The sequence below is a fragment of the Daphnia pulex genome, chromosome 5 (assembly GCF_021134715.1).
Source record: "Daphnia pulex isolate KAP4 chromosome 5, ASM2113471v1".
Classification (NCBI taxonomy): domain Eukaryota; kingdom Metazoa; phylum Arthropoda; class Branchiopoda; order Diplostraca; family Daphniidae; genus Daphnia; species Daphnia pulex.
Window position 1 is genome coordinate 381,089 of NC_060021.1, and position 17,651 is coordinate 398,739.

Here is a 17,651-nt window from a genome sequence, read left to right on the forward strand (position 1 = left end):
AAGTAAATCAAGTCTATAAGCTGCAACTGTTCAAAAACAATTTCTATCCAATCGGCAAAGCTTGTCTTGAGGTAGAGATCTTGAATTCGTCTTGAACTTGAATTCCCGGCAACTTTTGCAATATTCATTGATTATACGGAAGGTACTTTTTTCATGATAATGTCCAATTATTTCCATTATAAAACAAACACCAAAAAGATTTCGAAATAAACCAATTAAAAGAAAAAGTGATTAACGTTAACGAGTTTTGTTACTGATTTTAGTTTACGGGAAAACGGTTGTCAAACAATATTTGGTCAGATATGGTATCAAAAGTTTCACGTCGTCTCCCATCGAGTGGAGTATGGAGTAACTGAAATTTGAATTCTTAAAATATAACCTGAACGATCTTAACGCCCTAACGAGCTTAACACGGCTTACCTCGTTACACACTTGCATTAGGCTAAACAACACGCAGACGATTCAATTAACGACTTGACGGGTCCCTGTAACCTAATTTATCATTTCGTAAATATCGGTTTTATAGCAACAGCAACTCGTCAACCTTTTTGAAAATCCAAATAAAACCAAAATAATGCTCCAGAAAAACACGGAAATGATTGCCTTAGAATCTTAATTCAATGAAAAATTAAAGGTAATTCTTAAACTTTTATTCTTCTTAGTTGGTGAATTCACCGCTACGGGCGCCCTGTCGTTTCCCAGACATGTCCAGACCGGCAACATTTGAATCCAAACCGGAATTCCGAATAAACTTCATTTCAAAAATGCAATTAAAATATTTAAATGAATTGCAATAAATTTTAAACTAATTGAACAATGTTCGTTACACCTTAAAGTATGATTACAATTTAATACAAAAAGTAAAATAGTATAAACATAAGTAGAAATCTGATGAAAACGGTGGAAATAGACAGTGCGAAAAGGGATTCCCCTGGCAAGTCTATAAAGGCAACCCCAACGGCAATAGTCAACATCGCAGTTTTCAATTGCAAACAAACCATCTAACAGCAGTGAAAATGATCATCCTTTTGGCAGTCACTATATTGGCTTTCCTTTCGCTTATGGCTGCACTGTATATCATCTTGGAGCTCATATGGACAGTGAATGCACTGTATACCTTCATCATCAATGCACTGTCCCTTACGGAAAAATCTCATCAAACTATATGAGAAATCATATGTTTATTAATGACATCAATGATTTTTTAATAATTTTTGATGATCTCATATATTTCTCATTAAATTGATGAGAATTTTCACCCTCATATTTATCATTAAAAGTGTTTAAAATATTTTTGTCTCATTTTATATGAGATATAACCCAATCCGTAGTAAGAAATCAGAAAGAAATCATATAAATTTCATGATTTTACCACAGACTTTTCGCATGAGAAATATGCAAGAAACTGGTGATAATTAACCATAAATATCATGATATTTTCTTAAAATAAATCAGTAATATATCATGTATTCTCAGTTTTTAATCATTAATTTCTATTGGTATTTTGTAATGAGATACTTGTATAAAATCATGTGGAAATCAATAAAATGTCATGATTTTCCCGCAGTTTTTTTCGCATGAAAAATCTGCAAAAAATCAGTGATTATTAAGCGGGAATATCATGATATATTCTTATAATCAATAAGTAATTTGTCATAAATTCTGAGTTATTAATCATTAATTTCTATTGATGTTTTGTCAAGAGATTCTTGTATAAATTTATGTGAAAATCAATAAAATCTCATGATTTTTCCGCAGTTTTTTCGCATGAAAAATCTGCAAAAAATCAGTGATTATTAAGCAGGAATATCATGATATTTTCTTATAATCAATAAGTAATTTGTCATAAATTCTGAGTTATTAATCATTAATTTCTATTGATGTTTTGTCAAGAGATTCTTGTATAAATTCATGTGAAAATCAATAAAATCTCATGATTTTTCCGCAGTTTTTTCGCATGAAAAATCTGCAAAAAAACAGTGATTATTAAGCGGGAATATCATGATATATTCTTATAACAAATAAATATTTTATCATATATTCTGAGTTATCAATCATTAATTTCTATTGATGTTTTGTATTGAGATACTTGTATAAAATCATGTGAAAATCAATTTTACCTATGACATTATACGATTTTTTTGGTTTTCTTTTATACAGTTTTTTGGCTTAAAAATCATGAAATTTATTATTAAATGTCTATCAGAAATCAGGTAGATTTAGGTGTGAGATCATGATATTTAATTATAATTATTTTGTATATTATCATTTATTAAGAGCTTTTTATCAATAATTTCTCTAATGCTTTATAGTGAGATTTTTCATTAAAATCATGTGAAAATCAGTTCCCACTAAGGAATCAAAAGATTTTTTGGTATTATTTTCACCCAATTTTGGGCTTTAAAATCTTCAAATTCATAACAAAAAGTCAGTAATAATCAGCTACAATTCAACAGCAGATCAGATGTGAAATTATAACTATTTAATCGTCAATATTTTCTTATGTTTTGTAATGATGTGTGAAAAATCAAGGGAAAATTTCTACATATATGACATCAAAATATTTTCTTGTATTCTTTTAATACAATCCTAAAAATATCCGTTAAAATCAGCAAATAAGTATATAGGCCTACCTGGAATGAAATATTCTGACTTTAAATTCTTTTTGGACTTTTACATTTTTTATTTTTTACCTTTCGTAAATATATGGTAGCTATCTAATTCTCACAAAAATTACACGATGTTTTTATAATCACAAGATAGGCTGGGATAACTATTTTTTTTAACGCGCTAAGTAAATTTGAGTGAAAGTTCTATTTTACTCTGGTGTGTTTTTTTGTGTGTGAATTATTCTAAGTCCCGAAATCTGGCTTTTATCTAACTAAACTAACCAATTGATTATATGGTATGTCAAAACGCATCATAGAAATTTTTACTAAGTTTTTTCACGCGCTAAGTAAATTTGAGTGCAATTTCTATTTGACTCTGGTATGTGTTTTTTGTGTAAATTATTCTAAGTCCCATAACCCTGTTGTTATATCACTAAACTAACCAATTTATTAATTTCCACGTTAAAAAGCTTCAATTATAACATCAATTGGTGGTGTAGTGGTTAGCAGATTGGCAAGCCACCCTGGAAGTCGAGGTTCGATTCCTGGTCAGGGCAATTCTTTTTTCAATTTATATAATTAAAATCTCATTTAAAAGCGCTCAAATTCTCATTCAAATTTTAGTGAGAAAATCATTAACATTTTTGTGGAAAAAGAGAAATTAAGCGAGATTACAGTAAACCCTCAGTCAGAAATCATTATATTTACGCGACTAATCATTTATATTTAGATGAGAAATAACATAATTCTCACTTTGTTCACATGAAATTAATGATTAACGGCTGATTTTAAACTTGAAAATGTCCCAAATTCTCATCAAAAGTCATCAAATAAATGATATTTTGCTGTTAATCTCACCAAAATATCACGACAAAATGAATGAGAATTAAGGTTATTCTCATGTATTTCTTTATGAGTTTTAATGAGATTTTTCCGTAAGGGGTGTGCCTTCATCATCAGTCGACAGACCGAATCACCAACTCGGCATTCGGCTGATAACCTGAATATGATTGAACCTGACTTTGCATGCACTAACCAGCATGCACTTCCCCGACCTGTAATTAACGATGGATTTTCGACTCCCAGCGGAGAAGACTTGAACAACCAAAGTTTTCTTCGTTTGATGGCAGAAAACCACCTGATCGTATTGGAAAATGAACGCCTGGAGAATGAGTTGAGTCTAGTTCAATCCCAACTGACAGACTCCTCATCAAAGCTGCAAATGTTTCAGAACGTACACGACGAGTTGGCAACTACCAAAAGCGAACTCGAAGAAAAAAAAATTGAAATGACTGACATGACAGAGAAAAATCTTCGCTTGGCAAATTATGATTCGCGTCTAAGACGAAAAATTGAAGACAGGGATAGACTGATCGCATCCAGTCGGGCGGAATTGGAAAATCTTCGCGTTTGCCTTGCCGAACAACAATTAGACACGCGCGAGTTGGCCGTGAATACACGTGAGCTTGAGTCAAAGAATAAAACCATTTCTGAACTCGAAGCGAAAAATCTCACCTTGGACGAAAACGATTCACAACTGAGGCGAATTGAAGAGCCCAGCACTCCAGTCATTGAAATCCCCGAAATCGAAACTGCATGTTTAGCATCCAGTCCCATCGCATCCAGTCGAGCGATTGAGAATAATCTATTTGTTTTGGATAAAGAACGTTTGGAGAATGAGTTGAGTCTACTTCAATCACAATTGACAGACTCCTCATCAAAGCTGCAACAGTACCAAAATGTACAAGACGAGTTGGCAACCACCAAAAACGAACTCGAAGAAAAGAAACGTGAAATTACTGACATTACAGAAGCAAATTTCCATTTGACAAAAGAGAATTCGGGGCTAATGCGAAAAATTGAAGCCAAGGACCGACTTATCGCATATAAACGAACGAAATTGCAGGAACTTCATAATTGTTATGAAGAAAAAAAATTGCACAAGGTACACAATGAGCTAGCTTCAAGTCAACGTGCTCTGGTATCCAAAAACAGAGCCATTATTAAACTTCAAGAGCAAAATCAAGAAAGTCGAGTAGAATTGGAGAAACTGCGGACTTGCCTAAGTGAACAACAATTAGACACCTCGCAGTTGACCGTGGCTACACGAGAGCTGGAGTCAAAGAGTAGAACCATTTCTGAACTCGAAGCAAACAATCTCCGTTTATCCGAAAATGATTCACAGCTGAGGCGAAAAATAGAAGAAACCGATCGTCTTCTTTTATCCAGTAAAGCGGAAGTGGATGAACTACGAGTATCCCTTACCAACCAGACAGACACAATGAAGCAACTACTGGATCAAGTAAAAAGTCTAGAAAAGGAAAAACACGAGGCCCTCCAGAAGTTGGCAGAAATGGAAAATAATCAGAAAGAAATGAAACCAAAATTGACAGTGGACGTTGGATGCAGCACCGATGAGGAGGTATTCAACCAACTCCAAATCGAAGAGACCATCATCCCTCCAGACACAGAAATTACTGAAATCTTAACGCCATTCTTAGCTTGTAATTCCACTGCAGTTCAAGCTAAATCACCAGTGGCCGAACCACAGCCTCTAGTAACTGACGCAATGGAGAATACCCCGGCCAACACCTTTAATGAAAAGAAAGCCGTCAAGCAGTGCACTAAACAACCGCAGGCTTCATTACCCGAATTTTCCATCACAACCACTATAGAAAAAGAAGTCTACGTCGATCGAATTGTCGTGACTGGAATATCGAATAAGGATTGCGGGCGAGTTATTGGACGCCATGGAACAAATGTAAAAAGGCTAGAAAATGAATATTGGGTAAGTGTCTACTTTATCAATGGGAATCTTTTCATAACCGGCGGAGATGCTGAAAGCCGACTGGCCGCTTGCTCCGACGTTATCGACAACCTGCCAGTCACCATCGAGTGTCCTACAATCAATTTGAGAAGAAACATCTTTTCCGAGGATTATTTGTTGAGCGAATTAGCGTTTAATCATAATGTACAGATTTATCGTCCGGGTCGAGAAAATAAGTACGTCACGATCTGGGGTGCACTAGCCAATTGCAAAAGAGTGTACGCAATTCTTCAAAACGGAACTCGCTAGTTTTTGATAATTTTTTTTTCTTAAATTAAAGTTAAGTTACAATTGAAGCTGGACGTCAGTTTTACCTATCAGAATAGTTGTTATCTTGCGATGACGTTACCTCCTCTCTCGACAATCCAAAGGGATTGGCGGATGAACCCGTCGACGGAGTTGATGAGCTGTCGCTGGTGTGATGTAATTGAAGACTTTCCAAAATTCCCGACACTTGTGTACGAGTTGAGTTATCATGACTTCTCTATACACGGTGAAAGGAATTAGATCATCTTCACTCGCACGCCAGTGTACAGTTGACTAACACCTTGACGGGGGGGTTTCAGTAACCTCAAACGAGTCCATCAGTTTCTAATGTGCGTTTCGGGTGGAGGTAGCCGAGCAAGATGACGACTATATCGATGGTAGGGCTGGTCCAGTAGTTTCTTTTGTTTACCCTTTGATTTTGTTTTTCTTTCTTTTTCGACCCAAATAAAATTTCATTTTTAAATTTCAAATCTTTTAGTTTCGTTGTGTCATTCATTTTACTAGACCAAGGGGAAAAAGAAAAAACAGATTCCTAGCTGATTTTATGTTTAATATTAAACGAAAATGGTAAAAAGGAGAAAACGTCAACACGAGGTTGTCGTATTTGCAATGTCTAGATTTTTTTTCCATCAAAGCGAATATTGAGGAGGAATAAAAAAGTCAAGAAGCAGAGTCACAAGATCTTGACGAAAAGATGAAACGATTTACTTTTGATTAAAAACAAAGAACAAAAAAAGGTCTTCGTCTTGTGCTGTTCGGCTATTGCACGACAATGTGGAAGGCTAGTTTCGGGCAATTCGACAATAAAACTGTTATGAAAATGGCGATATTGAGCTGTCAACAATTTACAATTTGTGATGGAACGCCATCAACAGAAAACCTTGGGGAGCAACGTCGAAATTCCCGACACGGAATTGATTGGCGATTATTCCTCTTTTGAAAATCGGCAAGGTTTATTCGTGCCATAAAGTGACACAATGAAGAAAAGATAATTAAAGAGCAAAGTTTTTTCCCCCCAGCAGCGCCAAACCTTTTCCAAGAACGAAAGACAACCAGAACGCAAATAAGTCCTTTCAAGAACGTGGACAAGAAAATCAATTCAATTATATAGGGAATAGGGATGGAACCTTCCACCAAAATGGCGAAAAAGCTATACACATTATCCTCGTGTCACGGCAAATCGTTATTGCTTTTGATCAATGACTGATTTCCTGAGTTTTAAAGTCTACACAAAAAGGCGCTATATTACGCAACGATCAACGAGAACGGCCACGGTGAAAAAATTGCCAATTTGTTGAAAGAGAAAAGCGCAACGGAAAAAGAGAAAACAAACCGGCGAATGCGATGGTAATAATGAGAGTCTACAATAAACGTCCTACGATAAACGTTCGTCAACAAATTCAACTGGGAGCCGACCCCGGCATTGTTAACAAAAATGGATTCATCACCTTTCTTGGCATGGCAACGTCTATATGCAAACATTGAACTTTGAATTTCCAGGGCAATTAACTAAATAATGTTACAATAGATGACCTGTTTTCGCTTTTCAAAACCAAAGTCATACAAAAGTGTCTGTGTCATCGAACAACTAGGAGTAACATGCACCAGAAGTAAATAAACTGTTTTCACCTGAACAAAGGTATAGTGGCGGTGTGTATCAATCACAGATTTCGTGGTCGAGGAGCACAGGCGGGAACACAACAAGTTGAAGAAAACACAGGGCGGAATCAGAAGTTGAGGTCGGGATGAATATTTCCTGGAATGAATTGTCGTTGTTAATATTAGGGCATTGAACACAATATCCTATCAAGAATAAAACGCAATCGTGTTAAACAAAGTTCCATCTTGATTTAAACTGGATAGAATTCAACCAACAAAAAAGTATAGCCGGCAAACCAACGAAAAGAGCTCTAATAATACCTCAGAGAGTCCCGATCCGTCGTCCGGACAACTTAAAATAATCCTAGCACAATGGTGAAGGGTGAACCTGAAATTGGATAAAAAGACTAATTAAGAGTGCAGTAAAAAAAAAAGATAACGAGAAGATACCTCGAACAAGTTCAGCATCTCCTGGTCTATGGAACAGCAACAACCCAACAATTTCCGAAATCAATTGATAAAAATTGAACTTTAATACTTACATTACCGAAGCGAAAAAATAGGACAAATCTGCCCGAAATCCCATATTTTGACAAAACTGGATCACCAGTTGCGCAACCTGTGATATCTGGATGGGTGATTGGGGAAATTGAGTGAATGGGTTGGATGGGGATGCTGGAAAAGGAACCGATCCCACCATACGCGACGAGAATGGAATCCCTCCGTTTCATTTGCAAGTGGCAACGACACGAAAAAAGATTTCGAGATTCTCTACTTAAATAATTCTAGCAAACGAAGTTGACATCAAAGACGGTGGCAAATCTGAATTGACTGTCCTTCATTTGGCTACAGGTCGTGACACGCAGTCGAAAAAGTTTTCCTCCCAGTTGTTGCATTTTTTATTTTTCCTGGTTAATGAGTCCAACAGAAGGACTGTAGGAACTGCCGTAAGGATCGATAACTACTTGATGCTCAACTTCAGAAAGGAAATGAAAGTCCCTAGTCCAGTAAAATATTAGCAAACACTTTTATAACAAACGTCGAAAAATTAATTTGACTTTAGTTGGTAGGCCTAATAAGCGTCCAGACGTGGCAAGATAATTCCTGAATTCGATTGCAACATCAGATGAAATGACTTCCCCAAAAGATTGGGACACAAAACAACTTGCAACATCAAACGACCCCAATGCAAAGTTGATCCATGTTTGATTGAGTTGTTTTGTATTGCTCTTTTGTCGCGCATTCAGAAAGAGGAAAGAAGACATCGTGCATAAACAGAAATGAAAGCAAATGGAAACTTTAAATTTAAATAAATTTTGAAATCTTAAAAAAAGGCCAAAACTAGTTAGGAATTAGGATAGCGTGGAAAGAAGTGAAAAAAATATTTACCGTTGTAAAAGCAGAAAAAAAGAATTTTGGATGACAAAATTTAGAATTATAAACCTCATTCGGGGGCTTTTAGAGATGGATGGTTGTTGAATTCGCAATGGGCACTCTGCGATGGAGATAACGCCAACTCGGAATCTTCATCCCTCTGTCGAAATAAAAAACAAAAATATTACATAAAAATGAAGGGGATTTCAAAATAAAAATAATTTTTGAAAATCTCAGTACATGGTGAAGTTGTCAGCACAAACACTCTGAATGTGAACAGTTGTGATAATCATTGAAATAAAACCCAAAAGAAAAAAGAATAATTTACTTCAGTTGAGAAGTACTGCTCCAGAATGTCCAGAAACTTGTGATAGATTTCAACATTGTCGTGGCTTTCCAGAGCTTCGATGCGATCCAAGCCACCACACTCTTCGACGTGAAGGGTAACTTTCTCCAGTTCGCCCATTTTCTCGGCAGCGGCCAAAATATTAGCCAAGCCATCCAAAACGACCAAGATAGTCTTGCTATCTTCCTTGGCCTCTAGCAAAGCGCACAGCGGAGCGATGACACCAAACTGGCGCAACAAAGCGATCTGCTCCACATTGCCACCTGAAATTATAAAGAAAAAGTTTAAAAATATCAATCAGCACCAGTTAAACTGAAATGTTTTACCCAAGGTAATGTTGGTGATGGCCCAAGCTGCTTCCTTTTGGCATTTGAAGTCACCTTTGCCCAGCACGTCCACCAACGGACGAACAACGTTGTTGGTGAAGAGAGCCTGAATCTGGATGGCATTGCCGGCAGCAATGTAAGACACGGCCAAGGCAGCTTCCTTGACGATGTTCATCTGTGAATTATTAAGCAACTTGGCCAGCAACGGGCAGGCACCAGCAGCCATGACGGAATCGATTTGGGAATCACTTCCTGCAACGATGTTGCTGATAGTCCTTAGAGTGGGGATGACGACGGCCAATTCATTATGGTCCAACAAAGCGACAAGCCGAGGGACGACTCCGGCGTTGACTATTTCTTGAATCCGTTCGTTCGGGCCAACGGTGAGGTACGACAGAGCCCAGCAAGCGTCGGCTAGGATCTCTTTGTCGTTCTTGTGGATAAGCTGGGATAGAGCGGGAAGAATCTGCCGGACTGCATGGACACTGGGTGGAAATATCTTGTAGCAACACAAGTTGGACAAAGTCCAAGCGACATTACGCAATAATGTATACTAATAATAAAATAACTTATTAAATGTTCACATGTATTTAATTTTAAAACTGAACTTACTGGAGAACCGGGTTTTATTAAGGTGATCAAAGGCTTAATAATGCCTAGCTCGATGACGTGATCTCGAAGCTCTGGTCCGTCTCCGGCGATGTTACTGAGAGCCCAGACAGCTTGCTCGGCCAGAACTGAATGAGGTGAACCCATTAAAGAAATGAAACCAGCAACAGCCCCAGCACTGACGACAACTTTAGTCTGATCAGATGTGCCGGACGCAATGCTGGTGAGAGCCCAGGCCGACTCAAACTGAAGGTCTGGGCTAAGACATAAAAGCATCATGATGAAATGTTCAGAAACCAAGTTATAAAGACACAACATACTGTTTGACACGACTGAGAAACTCCACCAGCTTGGGAATGACATTGGCATCGATGAAGATGTCAATTGGTGGGTTACGTTCCTTGCTGAGGATTTGACGTGCAGCGTGTGTTGCAGTAATTTCCATTTTTTCATCACCACTATGGATACCTACGTGATATAGAAAAATATGAGAAAATAGGCTTAACAGAAAAAAAAAGCTGCCACAAACATACCATTAACTATGTCCTCAATACTCATATGGGCTGCAGTCACACGATTTGTGTTTTCAAGAGGGCTGAGGGGCTCATCATCGATTTCAATGTTGCGTCGCTTTAGGTGGTCTTCCTTCTTTGATTTCCGCAACTCAACATTCACCTCAGTACGTCTCATTTCCTTTACACAAAATGAACAGTCTGTCCATAGATTTAAAAATATATGTTAAAACATATGGTATCAAATCGTCATTTCCAACCTAAGAATGCCCTATCTTTCAACTACTAATTCAGCCCCTACCACAAAAAGAAGGGAAAAGGTAGAGAGAAAAAATTGAGAAGGAAGTCGGGAGCTAACCAGCACAAAAAGAAAACATTTCCCTACTGATCTACAGCGTTGGTTTAGGTCTAGTATTACAAAAACCAAAATATCCTACGCAAAACTGTCCTGGTTCTTGTGTACCTGGAAAATGAATAACTCAACACCAAAAACCCATCCCGATAACTTGAAATCAAGGCTGAATCACCTGAATTCTGTTGGCATCTTTGGTAAATAGTGAAAAATGGAATGAAATTAACTTGACAGTCAGTTATGTCATGTGAATACCTAACATGGGAACACCAAAACAGAAAACCTTGCAAACTTTGGCATAAAATTAGTTTCCTCGTGTTCTAGGCATCAGTCATATCTGAACTGTTAATACAAAGGAAGTTGAACAGGTGTTAATAACTGGGAAGCGAGCAACGTTTGATGTGGGAATTGAAAACGTCATAATTCACAAAGGACATTAGAGAATTTGACTATGTGAACAATCTTTTAACAGCTGAGAATTCGATAAAAATAAAAAAATATTACCTGTTTAACGAGAAAATCGTCAGTTTACCACACCCAACGAGGAACAAAGGAACAAACTCGAGACTTCACACCCGAGTAGTTTCAAAAAAATGCAGCAGACTGCAGACGACACGAGTCACGATTCCTGATCGTAGCCATCTGGCGCTAAAAACTACATCAATCGCAAATTAATCGACGGCAATCTTAGAAATTAAGAATCAAGCTTAAGCGATTATTATATCGGCGATATAATAATCAAAAATTAACTTTAACGCAATAATTTCTTTTGAACATTGATCGTAAAATTCTGCTGATTACATTCAGAAAAAAATTTTGAAGTAATTACATAGAAAATTGAAATATTGAACAAAAATACGAAAATTCCTATCGTGCTCTCCATTGTCGGCCAGAGTCTATAATGAAGAGTCAAAAGCTGTAGGCTAATATAGCTAACTAACTAGAAGTACTATACTACAAACAATTCGTATTTTGAAAAAATGGCTCTTTTAGTATTCGTTTGCGCAACCATATTTGCTTGGGTCTGGTTTCTACTGGTCAAAAATTCTGAATCAGATACCACAACTGAAACCAGACCAGAACCTAATCCGGAATCTTGTCACAATCAAGTTCCGACAACCAAAGTGCAAGAGGCAACCAGCCGGACCCACATAACACCCCAACTACCTGTTATGTGGAAACCGATTATTGAAAATTAAGCTTCATCCGGGGATTAACACAGTTTATCGAACTATGAAATAGCCTAAGATGCTTAATTTTTTAATTAAACTTTAATTTAATGAAAGTTGAGATTTTTCGAAAATTCCAGGCCGACTTTTGACTTCTTTTTCGAGCAGCCATCTATGAACCATTTTTTGAAATAAGATTTCGCAGATGGCGCGGAACCTTGATTTCGCAACCTCTACAATCTAAATCAGTTTGTTCTGGCTCTCACAAAACCTAATCGTTATCTATTTAAAGTCTAATTTAAATTTAAAGTCTAATTTAAATAACGGTTTAAATTTTAGTTATTAAATTTCAGGCAGACTATGCTTTTTTAATGCAGCGTTTCATATATTATACATTTCATATATTTCTCTCTACAAAGTACAAACCCTTTATAATGTGCTTCGCTTCACTTTCAAAATTTGGTGCGCGACTTTTCATACTCAAAGCAAAGAGAAATAGGATAAAAGTAAAAAAGTTGGGTGTTTCGTCACGGAACTTCCTCGATTCCCCTTTTTTGTGGAACGTTCTGCATTTTGTATTTTAATATCTCCTTTAAATGATTTTTGAGAAGAAATATAACGGTAACTATTGGGGGTAACGGAAGAGCAAAACCAGTAAACAAATATAGATTGGACCAGAATTCTCGACGAAATTACTGGCGGCGTCATACCGTGCGTTTACACAACTCACATGAGCAGCCCACAGACAGTTCCGGTTTCATAAACGAAAGAGCCTCGTCTCATTGGCACATTGGAACAATTACCAGAAAAAGACTGTATGTGCACTACGAAAGGTGAAATAACAAGAAAAAATAATATGACAGTAGAAGACAAGGCAGAAGGCACATAGAAAACAAAACTGTCAACGTAAACCTGTAACAATGCAATGATCCCAAATTTTACTATCTAGGATATTATTTGTTTCTGCCCTACCGTACGCCCATTTTTCAACAATTGTTTTCTAAAGAATAAAAAGTTAACTATGTCAACTAAATTGTGAGGCGGCTGATCGATAGTGATAAATACTAGGGCTTTCGACCTTTCTCGAAGCGCATATCAGCTACATTCGATTTTAGTTGTGTATACGCGTTTCATCTCATACAGTCTCATCAGATTTAAAGGCAATGCGAGTATTGAATAGTGATATTAGTAATACGTGTGCTAATGAAAAAAATCTTTAAAATGAGCACCAAGCGACATTTAACTGTTATTAAGATTCAAGCAAAATTAGAATCCAGGAAAGAATTGCCAATTGGAGATATTAGCTGAACGAATGGAATGTTGAAGTTCTGTCGGGACACTAGAGATGTTACCGGCTAATACGACCTCTCCTCCACCCAAATACGCACTCCAGAATCCAAAGTTGCCGTAGGATATGATGGTGTGGTTGCAGGCTGCTAGTAATGCCATATCCTCGGCCGGATTTTCAGTATTTCGGTTCCCAGCGAATACGACATCGTTGTTGATCGGTTTCAGATGACTTCGACACCAATCCATATCATCGCTGGCGACGACAAACAAGCTTGAAGGAAACTTTTTTCGAAAATAATCCATGGCACGTGTGAAGTAGACTTCTCCGACTAGTTGCGCTTGGAAACGCCCTTTTAGGAACTGGCTGTAATCTACGTAATTGAAAAGAAAAATGGCACATTTATTTCCGATGTTTCATCATGAAAAATTATAAAAACTCACCTGTTCGGCGGACGTGCACTCCTACCTTGAATATTATAAAACAATTAATAGATTTGAAAAAAAAAATCTTTTCGATAAATTTAAATAACTTACAAAAACAACGTTTTGGCGATTTTCTCTGAGTCGATATAATTCTGCTTGTGCTCGTTCAACGAACTGCTTCTTAAATCGAAATTCCTTCATGATTTCATTCCGATGACGATGAAAAAGAGACACCGATGTAGGATAACCATCAATGTAGATGCCTTCTTCAGCAATTTTCGAGCGCTCACCCTTGTTCAATTTGTTGTAGACATGTAAATTCATAGAGTTCCACACGAGTGAACAATTTAGGTTGACAATTGTGGGAATTGAAGTTTCAAGGAAGTATTTGGTCAATGTGGTATAAGTTCGATGCTGCAAAATGGGGAAAAGGCCATCTCTCTTAGCTAATGCCCACAGTGTGGCATATTCTCCCATAAGATTTCCTAGGCGGCCTCCAGATTTGACTGTCAAAATACCACCTTTCCCACAAATGAAAGTTGAATTCTGGAAGTGCAATTGATGATTAAGGCTGGGATTGTTTGAAGTTAAAAGATTTTTGTGGGGTAATTTAATGACTGGCTTGACGTGGAATGATTGATTATTTGAGATTTCGTTGATTGGTGCGACAAGTTTGACATCCTTTTCTTTTTTTAGCTTCCATGGATCTTGAGTGAGAAAATTACTTGTTCGACAAGAGAGTATCAGAAAGAAAGCGAATCCAATCAGGAGTAGAGAAAACACTGTCCGTTTTATGTTGCATCTAGGCATTCTTCTTCCATTATTTTAATTGCATTAGAAAAATTGTTAATGAGTATGATATCATTTGTAAACAAATCGCGGATGCCTGAAAATACAAGGAATGTTATGATTACAACTGCATAGGGAAATTTAAAAAACTGTTTACCTTATTTTCTGAAAGAGATGACGACAAATATTAAAACAGTTGTTGAAATCATTGCAATTTCCTGTGCGTATCTTCTGTAACTCCTAGTTTTGTTTTTAGTTTTTTTACATGAAATAATTAGGGGGTGGATACCACCGGAAGACTTGACTAACAAAGTCTCGACTCGACTTTGACTGGACTGTAAACCGGATGGCTGAGAGCCAGATCAGCCAGACAAAAAAAGAAATGATTGTTCACAGCACATGCTGTCTGATGCGCGGAAAGACAAAAGTAGCTAGTTACCAATTGTACTCCTAGGTATCGCTGTTCGGTAAATGTGCTACTTCAGAGCCATCTAGCAACTAAATGTTACATTCGGGAATTTTTTGTGTATTTCTCTGAAGAAAAATGTCTGCCGTTATTGGACTTGGGTTGAAAAAGGGAACTATTTCCCTAATTAATTCTGCACCAAAGTCTCTGTTACCCCATTTTTCCTTAGGATTCTTTGCCAAGTAAGATTTGTGTTTAATTTATTTTAAATGGTCTGCTCAGCAACTTTATTTACATGAACCTAAACCCTTACATAATTTCTTGTAGGTAGTGGGTTATTCTTTCTTTCGTGTCGGTAAATGATTTTGTTTTCTTTTGCAGCCCACGGCGACATGGGGCAACATGGAATCCTGATATGGAATATTACAAACAATATGATATGCCATGTCTAATTCCGCAAACCAAAGCAAATGTATGGAAAATGCCTCCTTTAAACCACTATGAAGCTCCAGTAGAGAAATCGGTCACCAATATCAACCTTAATTTTGGTCCACAACATCCAGCTGCCCATGGTGTATTACGTTTAGTCTTGGAACTTGATGGAGAAGTAAAAACCGATTTTTTCTCTTTTTAGTGTGACTGCCTTTGTATTCACATTACCATTACTTTTTCATTTGATAGACTGTTGTCAGAGCTGATCCTCATATCGGCTTGCTGCACAGAGGTACAGAAAAGCTGATTGAGTACAAAACTTACACTCAAGCTCTTCCCTACTTTGACCGTTTGGACTATGTTTCGATGATGGGAAATGAGCAATGCTATTCACTGGCTGTTGAAAAATTGTTAAACATTGACGTCCCACTAAGAGCCAAATATATTCGAGGTGAGGAGTTATTTTTATCGCAATTCTAAATATCATATGACTAATGACATTTTTAAAAAATATTTCTCAATTATTTAGTGCTCTTTGCCGAACTTACGCGCATTCTAAATCACTTGATGCAAATCGGTACTCACGCCTTGGATATCGGTGCTTTGACGCCCTTCTTTTGGCTGTTCGAAGAGCGTGAGAAGATGATGGAATTCTACGAACGTGTATCAGGAGCTCGCATGCACGCTGCCTATGTTCGCCCAGGAGGAGTGGCTCTGGTAGAATTTTCTTTTCAAATGTCCACTAAAAACATTTCTCTTATCGCCAACGTTTTGATCTTGACAGGACCTCCCGTTGGGTCTCATGGATGACATCTACGAGTTTTCCAGCAAATTCGGAGAACGTATCGATGAAATGGAAGACGTTTTGACTGCCAACCGCATTTGGAAACAGCGAACCGTCGACATTGGTATCGTTTCCGCCGAAGACGCACTTAATTACGGTTTCAGTGGTGTCATGTTGCGCGGATCTGGAATCAAGTGGGACCTGAGGAAAACTCAACCTTACGACGCCTATGATTTGGTTGAATTTGACGTTCCCGTGGGACTAAAAGGCGACTGCTATGACAGGTAATGTCACATCACCTCGTCTTCGCAGCACAAGATAATAAATTTCATAATTTTCTTAGATACCTGTGCCGTGTTGAAGAGATGCGGGAATCTCTCCGCATCATCGAGCAATGCCTGAATAAAATGCCGGTGGGTGAGGTCCGTGTTGACGATGCCAAAATCATGGCGCCCAAGCGATCCGAAATGAAAACGTCGATGGAAGCTCTCATTCACCATTTCAAGTTGTTCACACAGGGCTATAACGTTCCTCCAGGAGCCACTTACACGGCTGTAGAGAATCCCAAAGGTATCTTGTTATTATCTATTGGCTTAAACCAAATTTCAATCTAATTCGTTGTTGATTTCCAGGTGAATTTGGTGTGTATCTCGTTTCTGACGGTTCTTCACGCCCATATCGCTGCAAAATCAAGGCGCCAGGTTTCGCCCATCTGGCCGCGTTGGAGAAAGTCGGCCGCAACCACATGCTCGCCGATATTGTCGCCATCATTGGTTCGTTTTTAATTATATGCAGATTTCGTCCTGGAATATATGACCGTCTAATTAAATTTGATTCGCAGGTACACTGGATGTGGTTTTTGGAGAAATTGATCGCTGAATGTGTTCCACGCCCTCTTTATCTCCACACCGGTGACTTGAATAACTGGAAATGGAGTTTGTATATGTAAAGCCGAGTTGAATTAGGTGATTATATAATACACATACAGTGGTTGAAATGTGTATGGGAAAATTTAATTCAACCTCTACCATGAAACTCTTGACTTTAGTTGACGTAAAATGCTATTCATGTTCAAGTTTTAAGCAGAAATGGTTCGAAAATGTATTCATTTTCCTCCTGGTTTCGTGTTGTGATGACTTAGAAACACGATCATTGGATATTAGAGAACCCCAGTCAAAGTAATTCGTGGGCGGATAGGTATATTCAGCCTTTTTATTATTTCTTCAAGGAAATAAAAGTAGATTTTCTGTTTTCTTTTAATTATTTTTCTTATTCAGAAAATCTTTGGGTTTTCCTCCTTTTTGGCGCTTTCTTTAATAGGGTCGAGGCGTAATCTCGGTAATGGTGCCTTTTAGCTTTTTCGTACACGCGAGAGTCATGTGCATTTGAGCTCCATTACTTGGTTGCATGACACCATTAATGCAGTTGGCTACTGCTTCCATTGCAACGACGACGACGCTGTCACTGGATCGAATGTAATCTTGACATTGAGGTGTAAGCTCTTTCTTAGATATATATTTTTCCTTACTCCTTTTAT

The 17,651-nt window shown here is 37.6% G+C and overlaps 3 protein-coding genes and 1 long non-coding RNA gene across 7 annotated transcripts; 1 reads left to right on the forward strand and 3 right to left on the reverse strand.

Annotated features, from left to right (window-relative positions):
• Positions 1–7,626: 7,626 nt before the first annotated feature.
• LOC124193920 lies at positions 7,627–7,933 on the reverse strand. The gene is made up of 3 exons (XR_006874541.1): positions 7,850–7,933; positions 7,753–7,778; positions 7,627–7,690 (listed from the first exon to the last, which is right to left on the reverse strand). It is a non-coding gene; the product is annotated as an uncharacterized LOC124193920 (long non-coding RNA).
• Positions 7,934–8,506: 573 nt separating this feature from the next.
• LOC124193900 (importin subunit alpha-5-like) lies at positions 8,507–11,434 on the reverse strand. Of its 4 annotated transcripts, XM_046587888.1 has the most exons (9): positions 11,326–11,408; positions 11,077–11,163; positions 10,933–11,013; positions 10,491–10,670; positions 10,278–10,425; positions 9,961–10,216; positions 9,349–9,901; positions 9,005–9,285; positions 8,507–8,836 (listed from the first exon to the last, which is right to left on the reverse strand). In XM_046587888.1, exons 4-9 carry the CDS (start codon positions 10,645–10,647, stop codon positions 8,747–8,749), a joined length of 1,485 nt encoding a protein of 494 aa, XP_046443844.1. In that variant the 5' UTR covers positions 10,648–10,670; positions 10,933–11,013; positions 11,077–11,163; positions 11,326–11,408; the 3' UTR covers positions 8,507–8,746. The 4 variants fall into 4 exon arrangements, with proteins under 4 accessions (XP_046443844.1, XP_046443845.1, XP_046443841.1 ...); XM_046587889.1 differs by lacking the exon at positions 10,933–11,013 and having other exon boundaries at positions 8,917–9,285; positions 11,326–11,426; XM_046587885.1 differs by lacking the exon at positions 10,933–11,013 and having other exon boundaries at positions 11,326–11,411.
• A 1,660-nt stretch (positions 11,435–13,094) lies between these two features.
• LOC124193905 (galactoside alpha-(1,2)-fucosyltransferase 2-like) lies at positions 13,095–14,924 on the reverse strand. The gene is made up of 4 exons (XM_046587896.1): positions 14,650–14,924; positions 13,815–14,589; positions 13,722–13,746; positions 13,095–13,651 (listed from the first exon to the last, which is right to left on the reverse strand). Exons 2-4 carry the CDS (start codon positions 14,511–14,513, stop codon positions 13,257–13,259), a joined length of 1,119 nt encoding a protein of 372 aa, XP_046443852.1. The 5' UTR covers positions 14,514–14,589; positions 14,650–14,924; the 3' UTR covers positions 13,095–13,256.
• A 13-nt stretch (positions 14,925–14,937) lies between these two features.
• On the forward strand, positions 14,938–17,029 carry LOC124193903 (NADH-ubiquinone oxidoreductase 49 kDa subunit-like). The gene is made up of 8 exons (XM_046587893.1): positions 14,938–15,140; positions 15,280–15,505; positions 15,580–15,781; positions 15,860–16,047; positions 16,115–16,398; positions 16,458–16,684; positions 16,747–16,887; positions 16,956–17,029. Exons 1-8 carry the CDS (start codon positions 15,037–15,039, stop codon positions 16,991–16,993), a joined length of 1,410 nt encoding a protein of 469 aa, XP_046443849.1. The 5' UTR covers positions 14,938–15,036; the 3' UTR covers positions 16,994–17,029.
• The last annotated feature ends 622 nt before the right edge of the window (positions 17,030–17,651 follow it).